At 34.5% G+C, this 17,319-nt stretch overlaps 2 protein-coding genes across 2 annotated transcripts; one reads left to right on the top strand and one right to left on the bottom strand.

The window, feature by feature from the left end:
• Positions 1-672: 672 nt before the first annotated feature.
• Positions 673-5,308, bottom strand: LOC113731536 (nucleobase-ascorbate transporter 7). The gene is made up of 14 exons (XM_027256856.2): positions 4,900-5,308; positions 4,452-4,549; positions 4,168-4,344; positions 3,955-4,055; positions 3,751-3,826; positions 3,345-3,404; positions 3,049-3,233; positions 2,796-2,892; positions 2,440-2,526; positions 2,291-2,349; positions 1,855-1,946; positions 1,675-1,752; positions 1,326-1,486; positions 673-1,194 (listed from the first exon to the last, which is right to left on the bottom strand). The coding sequence occupies exons 1-14, from the start codon at positions 4,994-4,996 to the stop codon at positions 976-978; spliced, it is 1,587 nt and encodes a 528-aa protein (XP_027112657.1). The 5' UTR covers positions 4,997-5,308; the 3' UTR covers positions 673-975.
• Positions 5,309-14,786: 9,478 nt separating this feature from the next.
• LOC113731535 (uncharacterized) lies at positions 14,787-16,436 on the top strand. Its single transcript, XM_027256855.2, has 3 exons — positions 14,787-14,992; positions 15,122-15,293; positions 16,177-16,436. Exons 1-3 carry the CDS (start codon positions 14,944-14,946, stop codon positions 16,220-16,222), a joined length of 267 nt encoding a protein of 88 aa, XP_027112656.1. The 5' UTR covers positions 14,787-14,943; the 3' UTR covers positions 16,223-16,436.
• Positions 16,437-17,319: the final 883 nt, after the last annotated feature.

The raw sequence follows: 17,319 nt of genomic DNA, 5'->3' as shown, positions 1-17,319 counted from the left end.
ACCCTAGGGCTGTCAACGGGCCGGAATTCATTATTCCGGACCCGGACCCGAATTACTATGCCGGATCCGGATCCGACCCGTTTATCCGACGGGTCTTTTATTCTATGTTCCGGATCCGGATCCGGGTCTACCCGAACAAATTTACCAAAATTTATAATTTCTAATAAAAATGAGAAAAAAATATATTTGTAAACTAATTTCTAACTAATGCAAAGAAAAAACCAAATAAGAAAAGAAATCAAATTAACTTTATTAAAATACATCACCCTAATCAAATTATATTGATAAATATATATTTTTTAAATTATTAATTCATTTATATCCGGATCCGGGTCTAATACGGGTCGGAATACTATATTCCGTATCCGACCCATTTTTTTGTTTGGCAAAACGGATCCGGATCCGAATCCGGGAAACGGAATTAAATCCCTACCCATACCCGCAATAATTTCACGGATCCGATTCGGATCCGGGTCTAGACCCGACCCGTTGACAGGCCTAATTAACCCCACGTAGACATCCACAAGGGCATCAACCTTTCTTTCTCCCTTTTCTTCTCTTCTTGGTTTGGCCCATAGGCCATAAATTTTTAGTATCGTCCATAAATTTCTAGGGTCACACAGGAAAGGCAAATGAATTTTGGGCCACCGATGAGAATGATCCACAACTACCTACAGAAAAAGGGGATGAAAATAAAGGAGAGATTGCGCTTGCCTCTAGCAAGTGAAGCAGATGCACAACACCACCAAAAGCAGAACAGCTTTGAAACTACTATCATCATCTGTGTACCGAATTACTTTTCCATCATCTCTAATAGTATGAGAAATGAGGTTTCTTTTTCTTTTTTCTTTTTACCTCCCAAGTATCCCTCTACCATTAATCTTAACAGGGTATAAACCAGAAGAAAATAAGAATGTCACTGCCCATTGTACTGCTGCGAGTGTATGATGAAGCGGCAATGTTGAATGTATGTGATTAAACTGAGGGGAAATATTTTGTAAGGCCAAAAGGGAGACCATAGAATTCTTCACTTCTGGGATCTCTCTCAAAGGTCCTGTACTTTGCCCACCAGTGCCTACCGCTGTCTTTCCTGGTTAGACTGTGCTTGCGTGCCAGCGTCATGTCCAAGAATAAGGCCACAATGCCCGCTACGGTAGCCGGGGATGTGAAGATCACCGTCATCAATTTGTTGAACTGCAGATTTAAATTGTGTAAGACAAATCTAATAATCTTCTCCGAGTTGGAAGATTTTATGATGATTGGTGACCTTGAAAAGCTAAACCTATGGACGTACAGCCGAGAGCATGGAAAAAAAAAATACATACCCAGAGGGAATGTGTGTTGACGGGGCCATGGCCGCTTGTTAAAACATAGCCGTTAAAGTACTGCGGTACTGAAAGGCCCATGAAGAAGGAGAAGCCTAATATAAACTTGGTTCTGAAGCTATTGAGGTTGCAGAATTGAAGTAGACCAAGACCTGCAGAAGCTGCATCGAGACAGAGAGAAGAATCAACTCGAAAGGAGAAAGAAACAAGCTGCAGAATTACCAAAAAGCGCGCCATTTTTTTTTTTTCCTTTTCCTGTTGCTATACAATTCTTTTCTTCCTGTTTCAGGGATACTAATAACCGCATGGCTTGCTCCATTCTAAACAATAACGTTGAACACATACGTACACATCAAAGCGAACAACACGCAGTAGAGTGCTCCAACAATAGGCAATGGAATAGAAGCGAGAACAGCTCCAAATTTCCCTGTTCACATATGGCAAAGGTTAGTCCAAGTTCAAAACAAATTTAGGAGAAGAAACAAAGTTAAATCATGTCTCCCTTCCAAATATTGAAGCAACGGCATACCTAATATGGAGAAGAAAAGCATAAAAACAGCTGATATTTGGATTACTCTTCTGCTTCCAACACGCGTCAATGCCAGCAGACCAACATTTTCACTGAAGTAACCACAAAGAAGTGAGGGATTATCAGAACAGTTTGAGTTTTTAATAGATCAAGAAGTGAAAATCGTGTGATTAATAATGAAGTTAACTGAAACATTGATATCAGAAACTAAAATAGGTGACAAGATTATAATTTCTAATCCAGACTCGCCACATTGTTCAGTAAATCTGCTCTTATCTGTTCTGTTGCGCGTTACATATGTAATGTAACTGACCATTACATATTGAATTGCACAGATAAAGACTATCTTCGTTGACTGACGAAACTTATGGCGCTTTCGAAACATGAGCAAGCCGGATTGTGCTTAGTGCTGGTTTAGGAAGAGTGTTGCACTTACACTGATACAGTCGATCCACTTCCTGTCCCCCATAATCCATCAAACAAAATGGCTATCCCCTGACAACCATATAAAAGAAATGAATTAAACAAAAAAGCTTGCGGAGGCTGAAAAGAATAATCATGATTTATAAGGGGATTGGTATCCACCAGCCAGCCAACACCACGGCTCAAAACGGAAGGCGGAGTATGAGTTGCGCTCCCAAATCTTGCTGCTGCGATAAACGCCCCGGTAGACTGCCCAAAAAAAGGTCAGACATTAGAAATCAAAATTGTTGTTGGAGAAAACTTATCATAAAAGGATACAAGTACAACAGAAATGATTAAGTACATCTTCTGAACACCCAAAGAAAAAAGGGGATGGCAAATAAAAGAAGTTTAGATAGAGAATAATAAAGGTATTTATGTATATAAAGCTTTGAATTATGTTGGCAACTGAATCAGAAGCAACTATCTTTAATGTCTCTGAGCTAAGCAACCAATATATGCGTTTGAGACAAGCCAACCTCAACAACAGAAACAAAAGCAGCTGCCAGCATCAGAATAGCTTCCCCAACGTGCAGACTGGGAGTACCCCATTGCCATGGATACGGGAATCTTATCCTACATATGGAAGGAAAGAAGGAGAAGTGAAATGAAATGTCCTAAGCATAGAACCCGTGCCAAAATCATTACAGCTGATACTACTGACACCAGTGACGCCAAACATGATAACTGACGACCCAATACAAGTAACCACAGATATCAATTTGTACTCACCATGAAGCTCCACTTATAAGCCCAGATCGATCAACACGACAACTGAACTGAGTTTGTGGGGGGCTATTTTTGTATGCACCAGCAACAGTCAAAAGTGCAGCATATGCCCATACCAGTCCTACAGCGATTAGGACAGCAAATCGATCGAAGATGGGGCGGTTCAATTTATAGAAGTGAGGCGTATACTGCAAAGACATCAATTGCACGTACCATGAACACTTGGGCAAAGCATTCAAATCGAGAGAAAACACAAATTAAGATACAAGAAACTAACATGTTTGAAAATTAAGAATTACCTGAGATAATAGAACCAGAATAATTAATTCTGGAAGACCAATCTCGATACATTGCGCCAGCTACAAGCATGAAAGAAGATAAAGATGAGAAAAACTTGTCAAGATGAAAATAATCTGTATTACTGGTAAGTGACAGCAAAGATAAAACACAAAGTAAAGCACAAAAATGAAAAAGCTATAGTGAAACAGTGCGCTATTTTTTTTTTCCTCAAGATAAACCCATGATCGGGAGCGAGGAATAAACTTCCGTTCCAACATACACAATAATATTCCGTGAGCGCAATTTAACATCACAAGATTACCTACATCTATTAGTTTGGTTGAGCCATCCCATGTAAATTCAATTGGCCAATCATCACCTTAAATGAAAAAATGAATTGGACATAGAAATTGGATGAGCTCTTACCAGAGGGAAGCCGTGTTCATAAAGCCCAAGGCCAACCAGAGTTACCAAAGGAACAGCGGAAAGAGGGCTAATGAACCTACAATATTAGGCGAAATAGAATTGAGTTCTTTTCTAGAATATGAATGAATAAAACAAAATCGAGCAAATTCTACTAGTACTAATATAAAAAGTAGTAGTACTATTAAGTAACAACTAAGACATCACCTCACGACAATTCTCCAAAGACCCAAAAAACCAATCAATATTGGGAGTATGGCTGATAGCATGACAGCCCCTTGAACTGCCCTCATCGTGTTTTTGAATCTCTGGGAAAGTTTTGATGACAGAAACAAATGAAGACATGGTAAATAAGATGGATTATCGGGACAAAAGAGTATCGTGCGCGTCTTGCTCTGCCAATGCTTGGCAGACGTATACCTGACGAGGATTAACATATACGTTGAATCTAGTGGCTAAAGCAACAAAAAGAGCTGGGATTATGTAAGTGAATGATCCCCGCATCACGACCGGAAGCCGGGTTCCTAACCAAGTCTGTAACAATGTATTCACTCCTGAGACAAAGAGCATAGTTTGTATCACTTGAGCTTTCTCTACCTGCAGGTGGTACAATCAAAAAACAAGAAAACTCCAAACGGATTAGCAGCCAATCAAAATTGTTCTATTTGAATTGGAATTGGGCTTTCTAAATGCAAGACTCTTACATTACCACCGCCCATTTGGGGAACAATGATGGTGGCGATGATGACTGTAGTCCCTATCATCACCAGGAAGTGCTGAAATCCCAGAATTACTGCTTCGACTGCAATTTTATTGTTGGCAAATCAACGGTTACATTTGCTCAGAAATTTTGAAGTGATCGCTTGAATTTTCTTAATTGTCAATCATGTTATCAGCATTACTAGCATGAAAAAGAAAGTCAATTCGACAGGCCAACCCCAGCTTCTCACAGAAGTTCTAAATTGGAAACTGAAAAATTGACATTGAGCATTTTGCAGTCCAACAAAGCCACCATTGCATACAAGCAAGCAAAAAATGCAAAACCAGAGTGTCAACTGGGGGCAATTTCAAACAAATTACGAGCCGCTAAAATGGGAAGAAGAAGAAGAAGAAGAAAAGTAGGGGTGACAATTTTTCAGAAAAATAACGTACGCCAAGAAGGGTTGCTGTTGACACAGTAATCAATGCCGGTGAGCTGGTCTTTCACCGGGTGTGGCACCAACTCATCCCCCTTCGCCGGTACCGTCATCCCTCTCTCCAAGAAGTCTTAAATCAAATAACTGCAAAACCAAAAAGTCTTACAACCCTCAATCAAACATTGGGCTACCCAATATCTGAATCATGCAAAAGTGCATGTGCATGTAGGAGTTAAGTTGTCAGTTCTATTGATGACAAAGCGAGGAAGCTGCTGCTCAAAGGAAAGAGCCAGTTAGTACTAGTCCGATAAAAGAATCAAAGGAAATAGGCAGATGATGATGATGATTGATGAGATGCTACTGCTAGTAGGAAAGTGATGGTTATTGGTTAGGCTAAGGCAGGCAGCTGAAGTTATGACTTTGTTACTTGGAAGCCAACGAACTTTAATCATCTCCTTCTACTACTTCTTCATTCTGTATCTACCATTATATTAATTAATCTGTACAATTATGGTAGCAGTATACTACTATCATTTTCTTTCCCCTGAAAGGCGAACCTAACGATGCAAGCAACATACGAACGTCATGACAACCTTTATCTAGGAACCACCGAGCCACCGAAGGACTAAATTCCTCTTTTGGCTATGTTGTAGGTCAAGGTTCAAATTACATCTGTAACCAAAAAAAAAATTAAATGAAGTGTTAGAACATTTTTTTTATCTAATCAGATTTGTATACCTGCTAACTCTCCTTACACAGGATAAATTAAATTATAAAAATATTATCGCTGATGTAAAAGAAACAAAAAAAAGATAGCCTTTATTTAGGACATCTCAAGGTTGGGGAAAGAATAATATTGACTACATGTGACATAAATGATATTGTGTTGTTATATTACGCACTATAGACATTAATGTTTGGATTTATGTGTTATGTATTTACTAAACCGACAAAGGAGGAGTGAGAAAAAAAAAAAAAAAGACGTAATATGAATTGCAAGAATTGATCAACCCTCATGATCAAGACAAAAAAAGGTCACTTAATTGATTCTTATGAAAAAATACTACTATATATTATTGCCTTTGGGTTCTTTTTTTTTTTTTTTGTGTGTTTTGGGGCGAGATTAATAGGTCGTAAGCTAGGTCAAACGTTATGTATCCGACCATTCTTGAGAGTAGAAACTACTGTCCTGTGGCACGTCTTTTGCAAGGTGAATTCAATTAGACATATAGTAGTACTATAATCATAGCCTGGAAAGCTTTAATGTTGACCAACTTAATATTAAGTTAGGTAATGTTGTTGTAACGCAAAACAACATAATGAGTTGAATTAGTGGTTGACATTCTAATCATTGGCGATTCAAAGGATTATTCCAGGTGCAAGTTGGATTAACATTAATATGGTATTTTTTCGTATTGTACAAGGTGGTTAGTGTTACTTGTCTGTGTTTGTCAAAAATAAAAAAAAAATTGATTGTATCCTTTGTAAGCAAATGTCAAGAAATGGTTTTTACTTTTTATTCGCATCGTTCAACAATTCCCTATCTGCTGTGACGAATGAAGTTGTTGCGGACTGGGGTCCTTTCTCTTTTTCGTTTCGTGTTAGATGATCCTCACGGAGATGTAACGCTCCTCTTGACCCTAAAATTCTTTTAGATTTACACATTTAGTTAATATTTGGCACACTTCTAATGTTTGTTCTTCATTGATGAGTTTTGTGGATTTGTAGTTTGATGAGAAATTGAGGATTATTAATTATGTTTTTAAAGGGGAAAAAAAAAAAAGAGGAAAAGAAGAATAACAACAACTCTATTTGAAGAGTAAAAGTTTAATGCAATTCTATAGATGACGCTGGAAAATATAAAGGACTGAATTTGATGAAAAAAAAGACTAGTGATCTAATGGTGCTTCTTTTTTCTTTTTTTTTTTGTGTGCAGCATTAAATTTATTCATTCACCTCACCTGTGGTTCTGTAGAAATAAATACTAAACAAGTAAATCTGTGAATAAAATAAAGCATACAATGCTTATCAAAATTCTTAATATCCCACGAAGGCTTAAAACTTTTGGAAGAAGGATTTTGATGCAAATTAAACAGATGACGCACAAATTTTTTTTACATAAGACTACTCCCGAATCGTTTCACATAAAGAACAAACTGTATTTAATGGCATAAAGAAATTATAATAAAAAAAAATTGTCCTTCAAATTTGTAAAATTCAAGAATGGCTATTTTCCACAGAAAGAAAATTAAATCATTGTCGAACACGTTAGGAGTTAGTTGAAAAGAAAATTTTTTTTTTTGACTGATTTATATTTTCTTCAGTCGATATCCCGTAGGGTCGTTCGTGGTCAGAAGATGGTGAACCAACCTGGATCTGCTAACCCAATTCCAGCACGAAATCCCTCAATATGCATTAAGGTATTAACAAAATTTTAAAAATTGTAGGAGTCAAAGTTTTAGGTTGGAGCATTAGGCATTCTTCGCATTAATTCAGTCAGTTTGAGGACGCATGTCCCAGCTTGCAAGTTAGCACAACCTGCAGCCCCCATCCTTCCTTCAACTACAAGTTATGCGATAAAACGAAGGCGGCCAAAAATATGAATTCCTCAGTCATGGCATGATGATTAAAAATATGAAGCCAAATTATACACACGCATGGCATCTCAAAACGATCAATTAGGAGGAGGACCAAAGGAGATAATCTTAGCATTAGAATTCAGCCAAATTGACAACAAAGCGCAATTTAGTTTGTAAGACGTTTCAATTATAATTAATAGGTGACGGGTTCGAATCGTCAAAAAAGATGAGAGAGTGAAGAACTATTATTGATCGTTTAAAAAAAATGAAAAGAGTTTAGCCAAATTAATTACCAAAAATTAAATTGACTGTGATGATATATAATTTATTACAAGAAGAACATTTTCAATATTTCTACAAAAGAAAAATAATGGTCATTTTCTGGAAAAGAAAAAGATGTCATATATAATATTTTTTTGTCTTTTTTTGGGACACAAAATTAAATTTTGCTCACAACACAAAATTTATGTTCTTTTTGCAAATTTTCACAAATTTCCAGATGTAATCTTTCCCACAACGATATATGTATATATATATATATATATACATATATGCGATTCTTTCAGCATCATTTCCTAGTGCAAATTTATTTTCATGTATATAACCTGAGGGAGTATTTATTTTGACAAGGAAAAATGAGAACAAATTTTAAGTTGTGAAACTTATAACTGGTTGAAGAAAGAGCTCGGATCATGCAACTGGGCCTGTTGGGCTCGAAAATAGACAATTCATTTGTGAAGCAATTAGAAACCAGCAAGGCATCCACGTTAGTTACAGATCACAGTGCCGTTGTCAAAATAAACAAACCAAATTGTTTCTGAATAAAAGGCCACATCTACATTGCAATTGGGCAATGAATCAGATTTGCATTAGAAAGGCAACCGAGTGTCCAGCAGACTCAGCTCTAATATTGCGCCCCTGATGCCAATTCAAATAACGCTAGAACAATTTTGACTCGATGCTAATTCTTGTGGACTTTGCTTGTTTTTTTATCGTACAACCTGCAGGCAGAGAAAGCTCATTGTTATGCGGACTTTGCTCGTTGTCTCAGGACCTGATGCTAATTCTTTTGGACTAAATACATTATTATTGTTTAGTTTTTTGTTAGATCTAAGAGTTTTTTCATGTTTATATGTTAGATTTAGAATTTTTTGCATCTTCTCGTCAGATGTTAGCATCAGTTTTGAACTTGAACCTATTGCATACTAGATCTAAAAAAATGTACATGCACATATTTATGGAATAACTCGTGCAATTGGTCTGATCTGAATTCACAGTGTAATTTTTCTTATATTGCAACTCCTAACTAGAGGCATGTTCTATTCATTTTCTATTATTAGCATAGCATTTTTTTGTCAAGTGAAAGAGCTAAAAAAGGTGGAGCAGAATTGAATCCAACCACGGAGATGAGGGCGGCCAGTTGACCTGCAAAAGACAAAATACGGGACTAATTTCCCATTGTAACTTCGACGCTCAAGTCAGCTGTGGCTAACTTCCCATTGTAACTCCGATGCTTAATCTAGTTAGGACTAACTCCTCGTTGTAATTCCGACGTTCAAGTTAGTTGGGAGCTTAATAGGTAAAATAAGAATTGTAGTGATGTCTACCTTTTTATGAGTTCACTTCTGTTATTTATAGAGCCTTACCAAATAAGCAATAGGAAGATTAGGGCTGCGTTTGGATTGAGTGTTTTTGCACCTGTTTTTGAAAAACTGTTTTTCACATTCCAAATGCTACAGTAATGTGTATTTCAAAAACAACTTCAAAAACACCATATCCAAACAATATATCAAAAACAACTCCAAATATATTTCAATTATGTATATTTAATTTGTATATTTTAATAAGTATATTTCAATTTGTATATTTTAATTATGTATTTTAATATGTATATTTCAATTATATTTTAATATGTATATTTCAATTATGTATTTTAATATGTATATTTCAATTATGTATATTATATATATTATATTAATATAAATATATTTATTTCAATTATGTATAATATTATATATATTATATCAATTGAAATAAATATTATATATTTATATAAATACATTTATTTATATATAAATTTATAAATATATTTATTCAATTTTGTTTTATAATATATATTAATATGTATATTTCAATTATGTATATTATACATAAATTATATTAATAATAATGTATATTATATATATTATACATTTCTAATATTATATATTTATACTTACATATTATAAATATTTTATTTTATTTATAATATATTTTTATATATTTATAATATATTATATATAATATAATATATATTATATTATACATTTATATAAATGTACATTTATACATAATATATAAATATTTATGTATATTTATAATATACATTTATATTATGTATAATATATAATATAATACATTTATACATTTATATTAATATACATAATATTAATTTTACATTTATACATAATATTAATACATGTATACATTTACATTAATTATATTAATACATTTCAACATAATATTAATATATATTTATAATATATTAATTTATACATTTATATAATATTCATTTATAATTTATACATTTTTAATAATATACACTTATACATTTAAATATACATTTATATTATGTATTATATATAATATAATACATTTATACATAATATCAATACATATATACATTAATATTAATTATATAAATACATTTCTACATAATATTAATATATATTTATAATATATTAATTTATACATTTATAATATTCATTTATAATTTATATATTTATAATAATATACACTTATAATTTATAATATATTTATAATATTCATTTATAATTTATACATTTATAATAATATACACTTATACATTTATAAATATATTTATATTATGTATTATATATAATATAATACATTTATATATTTTTATATGAATATATAAATATATTTATTTATAAATATCTATAAATGTATTATAAATGCATAAATGCATATTTATATAAAAATATAAAAATTATAATTTATACATTTATACATTTATATAATATTCATTTATAATTTATACATTTATAATAATACACATTTATACATTTGTAAATATAAATGTATTATAAATGCATAAATGTATATTTATATAAAAATATAAAAATTATAATATTCTAAAAATACTCAAAAATATGTTTCAAAAATACCTCTAAAAATAATCCAAAAAAATCTACAGTAAAAGTTTTTCATATAGTTTTTGAAAAACAACCCCAAAAATAACTAATCCAAACGGACTTGTTTTTCAGATTCAAAATGCTACAGTGGTGTTTTTGAAAAACAAACCCAAAAACAGCTAATCCAAACGAAGCCTAGGTTTCTTTCTTTGTTTCGTGATAATCGTTCCACCAGATAATCAAAGGTTTATCAGGTGGTTATGGGTAGAATTTTGGAGACATTGGAGACAAATAACTCCCTTCACAAAAAATATTCCTAAAATGATTCAATTTCATACTTTATTCCCATAACAACCTTTTCTGTTATCCATCTGATCAAATTCAAATGGAAATGAGAAAAAGGGTTAAACCTTTCATTAGCCATTAATCTAGTTCAAAAATTTCCTACATGACTATAATACTTTAATATGAATATATCGTCTCCTTTCTGACTATAATACTCTACTCTGTCTTTACTTGATATTCTACTGTCCAAAAAAGTCTTGAATACTTAACATAAACGTGACGATATTTTCAAAGATGAGAGCAAAATCTAAAATCTGACGGTTCATCTCTGTTCCAATTGCAGTAATTTTCTCTTTGTGATCCTTTCCTTTTTATTAAGGAAAAGAAAAAATGAAAGAAAAACTCACTATAAATCCAGGGAAATTGATATTATCACTAAACACGAAAGCAAAATCTAAAATTTTGATTATTTATTTCCATTCCAATTGCAGTAAATTTCTCTTTCCTATTAAAAACAAAAAAAAAAAAAGAAAAAACTCACTACAAATCTAGCGAAGTTGGAATTATTAGTATGTTTGTACAGGACTCTCCATCACTTGTTCATTCAATTAACTCTTTCCGGAGTTTTAGTTTTGATTTTGTCATACTGCATTGAACGAGAACTGACCCAAATAATAATAGGACACTTGGCAGAATGCTAGAGGTGGCATTGAATTGGCATAGGAAACTTGTCACCGAGGATCCCAAGTGATACAAGCGAATGCCATCATTGGTGGACATGAGATACACATTAGTAGTGTATTATTGTAGCAGTGGCATTCGTGTTGGGGGAGGGTCTTCGTGGTGCAGGTAGAGAACCTGTGTTTGGTTGTTTAGATGATCAAGTTCACATCCAGGGGCGGCTGCAGCTGCCTGCCGGACGGCCCCACTTTATTTTACAGCTAGTATTACATTCTTCGTTATGTTGTTCGACAAACCCAAAATTTCCACTTAACTGGTTTTATGAAACCTTAGCATCAATAACCTAAGCTATTTCGATATGTGCTGATCGTGGAGCTGGTAGTCTTTGAATTAAATTTGTAAATGTGCATAGGATTTTGTCCTCTCATTAATTGATGACAAACATAGGATTTATAAGAAGTTAACTTTAAAAAGAGTAGTGTTTTATCAGAAGAAGATGAGATTACGGAGATGGATTGAAAGCGACGCCAATAAAGATCCCAAGAAAGCGCCCATCAAGTCATGTCCTATTCCTAACCTAACGGGGGCTCCAAGGAATCTGACAGTTTTGCCAGCCTTCGTAGCCCATGCATGATGAGATTAACCTTCACTTAGTTGGAAGAGTTTAAAAAAGTTCCAGGACCGTATACTACTACTAGCTAGGGGAGTACTAGTTTTCTCCTGGGAGAGAAGTGAACTAGATAACAAGAAACGGAGAGAGCAATAGCCAGCGTTAGTATGAGGGTTCCCCTTTCTCCTTTCTCACATCGGTTCAGGAGTACGAGAGGATCCCCTCTTTAAAGGTCCATTGAGCTCCCTTCTAGTCAGTAATTACCTGGACAGTGGAGTTTAATGGATCCCTCTTTGGAGGAGTGATTTTCAAGCATTGTTGAAAAGAGTCCTGAACTAGATATATAGTACAGGGACGATTCTATGGTGTTTCCACCATACCATACGAGTTGGAGTTGCTTCTGGAAGTAGAGTTCAAGACGATCAAGTCTCAATATAAGAGGTGCTATCATCATTTGGAGCGTATAAATATTCCGGGAGTTGCTAACGTACGTAATAGTCGAGCATTGGAAAGTTCATTCCTTTTACTGGCAATTAAGGAGTATTTGTCCTTTATACTCGAATAAATATATATATTTGATCCCTGAGCTGACATTCTTATTCTTTGAATACGATTCTAACCAACTATTAGTGATTACCATTCGTTCGCCCGGACAAACATATGGAATAGAAGTTTGCTATTACAACTAGCTACTTCATTGATTCATCATTTCACTCACCAGTTACAGCATGAATCTCCTCATAAAAGAAGTATTAGGTTTGGAAGTCCATACTAACTTCATCACAGTAGTATCATGCAAATTAAAAATTGTTATGGAGAAATTGAGGATCAAAAACATCTATCTATATACTACTACTCCCTATTTAATGCAACATTTGTCCTATGCTTTTTTTTTTTTTTTTTTTGTGGTGCAGCAAAGACGTCAAGTCAATACTTAAGAAGAGGTTAAAACAGGCCTATACAGATGTCACTTTATTAGTTCCTTAATCTTTGTAGTTTTGTATATTGAGTAAATTTTATATACAGCGAAGGTTTATGTACTATCACGGTTGGATATACGATACATATGCAAAATTTAAGTTTTAAATTCAAATTTATATTATATGTTGTGCATCTAATGGTGAAAATGTATACGCTATCAATAATTAGAAGATTAATCCTTATATATTCTAGTGGAAAATTTCCACATAGACAGACGGGAGTTTTACTTAACAAACCCCGTAGTTTATTCTTTTTTCCAAACAAACTCAGAAGTGTATATGAGGTTGGAATTTTAGAGCTAACCAAATCTTACTAAAGATCAAAGTTGACCTGTTGGAAGCTTCCAAGTCGCAGGGAATTTCGAGGAATCAAGCCAAAATGTAGACGACAATATATTAAGCTTCAATGAAAAAAGGATTATTCTATTCCGTGCCTTAATAAGAGGTGGGTAAGGAGCCTAGTTTAGTTGCCAGGACAAGTTTAAATTTTACAAAATGAGTGATAAGTTTGAAATTTATAGCATGCCTTCCGGGCAAAGAATAGAAAAAGCCATAACTTAATTGGCATGACCTGGGAGTTAGAGTACGATTCTTTTGGTATATTATTACAAGTAGGCCACAAAATTGGGGGTTTAAAACCAAATGAGTTACTGTATTATTCAACAGCAAGGAGATACCTGACTCGTGACACAGAGGTGGTGTTTGGATTGCAATTTTTCAGAGTTTTTATAAAAAATATATTGTAACAATTTGATATATGTGAAACAAAAAGGTGATTGAAAAATGTGTTTACGGAAAATTTAGAGATTTTTTGGTGAAAAATCTCTTTCCAAACAAAAATTTTGCCCTGACTCGTGACAGAAAATTTTCATGTGATTTTTTTTAAAAAAAATTATATATTCAACCAACAACCCAGAGATTTGTGCCGAATTTTAGGAATACGTTTTATATCTACCAAATCAAAAGTCTATTTTTTTTATCACAATAATAGTATTTATATAATTTATTCTAATTTAATCTAAAAAAAAAGGCAACGGATTCCCATTCGAGAGCGCGTCACTTATAAATGACAGCCACGATTAAGTGACAAGGGTTGACCTACCACACCCGTCAAAACACTTGTGCCCAAGCGGCTGCCCAAGAGGCTGTTGGCAATCAAAAGTCCATTTTACTTAGCATTGAAGTTGTATTCTGCACGCCGATTTGACGCGTAGTGGTACGTAACTTCAAAAACTACTGTACTAAAACTAGTACAGGTCCTATATGCCTCTCATCATGTACAATGTATTTTTCTATGTTAAAAAATTACTAAAACCAGTATAAGTCCTATATTTCTCTGCCGCAACAGCCTTGTTTGGATTGTTGTTTTTCAGAGGAAATTTTTTTATGATTTTGTAAAATATATTCATTTATACAGTATATTTTCCTATGTTCTTAAGAAAATAATTTTATATTTATAATTTAAAAATTTTGAGATTAATTTCGCAATAACCGCGGGAAACTGGAAATTACTACTCCTTGTTAGTGGGGCAGTAGCAGTAGGTTTTTTTTATCTTCTTGTAAACAGTTGTCAACTTCCTCGCAATTTCCCCAACCATCAAATATATAAGACTACCCCATCCCGCCTGCTCCCCATTATCTTTGTAGCTTTTCATCCTTTTTTTTTTGTCCCTTTCCTTGGTTTTTCCTCCCTTTCAATTTTAGTTCCCCATCAAATACCAAAACCATCTTGAAGCCCAGATATCAAAACCCAACAAACAAAAAATCCTAGAAAAAAAAAGAGGATAAATCATGAGTTATTACAATCAGCAACCTCCTGTTGGTGTTCCCCCTGCCCAAGGTTGGTTAATCTTCCTACTTTTCTATCTGCTTTTGTTGAATTGATTCGATCTAGTCGGAACTGTTCGGTTCTTTTTTCTTTTTTGGGGTTGAATTTTTGGTGTGATTTGTTGTTTGTTGCATGGTATAGGTTATCCACCGGAAGGATATGCCAAGGACGCATACCCTCCGGCGGGGTACCCTCCACAAGGATACCCACAGGGGTACCCTCCTCAGGGATACCCTCCCCAATACGCTCCCCAGTATGCTGCTCCTCCTCCTCAACAGCAATCTAGCGGTAGCTCCGGTTTCATGGAAGGCTGGTCAGTCCCCTTCTCACCTTCGTCATCATCATCTACGCTAGTATAAAATTTTTTCCCCTAATGTCTTTCCCGTGGAGTTTTATTTGAATCGGTGGATATACATGATTGGATCTGTTGTTCTGATCGATTCTGTCGGTTTTCGGAATACCCTGCTTCCGTCGACTGCGACGGTTGTTAGAGATTTTTTTTGCATGACCATTTTGCCCCCAGTATTCTATCTCAATTTCTTAGAGTAGCCCTTCAATGATTTTTGACTTGTTTTTTGAGGGAAGGAGGGGGGCTGTTTGGTCATTACAGTTGGAGATAGCAGGGCATGGTTCTCTGTTGACACCTTTTTTCTTTTCCATTTTTTTTCCTTTCAAGATTATTTAGAGGAGATGAAGTTAGGAGTTTCTTGAAAAAAAAAAAAGAACGGAAAATATGCGTTTGTCTTTAAGAAAGTGGGATGCGTGTATTCAAATCCTGGGCCCCAATTATTGGCACCGACATGATGCGTGATGCGCAAGCAACGGAAAGTGCGCGTCATCAACGTTGTTGGGCTTTTTTTCGTTGGCTTGTTTCAGTGGTTTTGCTTTTAGTGTGGTTTTTGTTTTCTCTTAAATTTAAATTAAATGGAGGAGGAAATCAGCGGAAACCTTCGCAGAGCCCACTAATATAGAGTACTGTAATAGTTTACTTGTTGTCTTGTTGATACAAAATTCGTTGATGGCATTAGGCATGTGCGCAGCCTAGATGACAAAATTGAGGTCAAACAAGTTAAGCTTCTAGGAAATTGAGTAGCTGAGAACATTGGATGTTGAAAATAACAACTAGTATAATAAGTGTTTTTGTGCATTTGTACTTTGGTATTATTTATTGTAACCTAATTGTCCTAAATCTGCAGTTTGGCTGCTCTGTGCTGTTGCTGCCTGCTGGATGCTTGCTTCTGATGGGAGAAGAATTGGGTCGGAGCAAATTTGGGAAGGGGGATAAGAAACTTGGGGGGAAAAAATTTTTCTTTGGGCATATATTGTCAATGGATTTGATTGGACATATGGATGATTAATTTAGCTATGCTCTATTTTCAGTTGTGTGTTTTGTCCTTTTTTATTTTGTGCCAGCAGCTTTACTTCAAATTCAAGGTGGTTGTGATTTGACCTGGTATATGCTTCTGAATTTCTTCGTAGTTTATTGCAAGTGGTTCATCACTAGTAGTGCCCAACGCCCCTGGATGAGTGAATTATGATGAAAGCCTGATCATGTTATGCACTGCCCCTGATGAATTTCTGTTTGGCTTTGCATGACAATATTTATTATTCTAGTTTTGTTGTCGGGGAAAAGAAAATGTTCTCCCTTTTCTTTTATTCATGGGAATCAGATGTTTAGCTATAAATTAGATGTTTTGATTTGGGAGGTGGGCCGGGGGTACAAAATACTCGGATTTTGTTCCCTCTTTTCCATAAAATTGCTGAGCATGCCATGATTTGATGGCTGTGATCGGGATATTTATAAGAAAATGCGAGTGTAGCACTGCTTCGAAGGAAGGAAGGAAGGTGGAAAAACTTGGCTCCTTTTTTCGCCATCACCGTATTACTTTTCTTCATTAGTTGCCAATGTTTCCAGAATTGAAGTATTTACAAGGTGTGCTAGCTAATGGTACCTTACCTTCTAGTTGACTAAGAAAAATAGTTTTAGCAGCCAAGTCTTGTTTGTCTATTGGTCTGGTGGGCTTCCTTGCCAAATTGTAAGCGCCGTCTTTCCAGATTTCCCATCAGCGCCCTCCTGTTCATATCAGCATTCTAGAGGAAATAAAGGGCAGATCCTCCCTTAACATAGAAATATATTCTTACGAATCTATAGATCAGATTCATTGCGGTGTAGTTTTTTTTTGATTTGATGTCATGCTATTGAGTCGTCTCGTCTGTGTCTGCATCTCAATAATCTTATGGATTTCACCGAATGTCCTAACAAAGCAACTGAATGTTCTAACGAAGCTAATGTTGACCCTGAATGTCCCAAGTCTCTTTTTTCAAAAAATAAAAAAATA

This window comes from Coffea arabica, chromosome 2e (genome assembly GCF_036785885.1).
Source record: "Coffea arabica cultivar ET-39 chromosome 2e, Coffea Arabica ET-39 HiFi, whole genome shotgun sequence".
Lineage (NCBI taxonomy): Eukaryota > Viridiplantae > Streptophyta > Magnoliopsida > Gentianales > Rubiaceae > Coffea > Coffea arabica.
The sequence above is the reverse complement of the archived record's forward strand: the minus strand, read 5'-3'. Positions and strand labels throughout refer to the sequence as shown.

Excerpts from the sequence above, each read along its gene's own strand:
- LOC113731536 (XM_027256856.2), bottom strand. The coding sequence starts at position 4,996 with ATGACGGTACCGGCGAAGGGGGATGAGTTGGTGCCACACCCGGTGAAA. Across the intron at positions 4,056-4,167 it reads TATATGTTAATCCTCGTCAG|AGATTCAAAAACACGATGAG; the intron begins GTATACGTCTGC and ends AAACTTTCCCAG. Across the intron at positions 2,350-2,439 it reads GCCGTGGTGTTGGCTGGCTG|GGGATAGCCATTTTGTTTGA; the intron begins GTGGATACCAAT and ends TATGGTTGTCAG.
- LOC113731535 (XM_027256855.2), top strand. The coding sequence starts at position 14,944 with ATGAGTTATTACAATCAGCAACCTCCTGTTGGTGTTCCCCCTGCCCAA. Across the intron at positions 14,993-15,121 it reads TGGTGTTCCCCCTGCCCAAG|GTTATCCACCGGAAGGATAT; the intron begins GTTGGTTAATCT and ends TGCATGGTATAG. Across the intron at positions 15,294-16,176 it reads TCCGGTTTCATGGAAGGCTG|TTTGGCTGCTCTGTGCTGTT; the intron begins GTCAGTCCCCTT and ends CTAAATCTGCAG.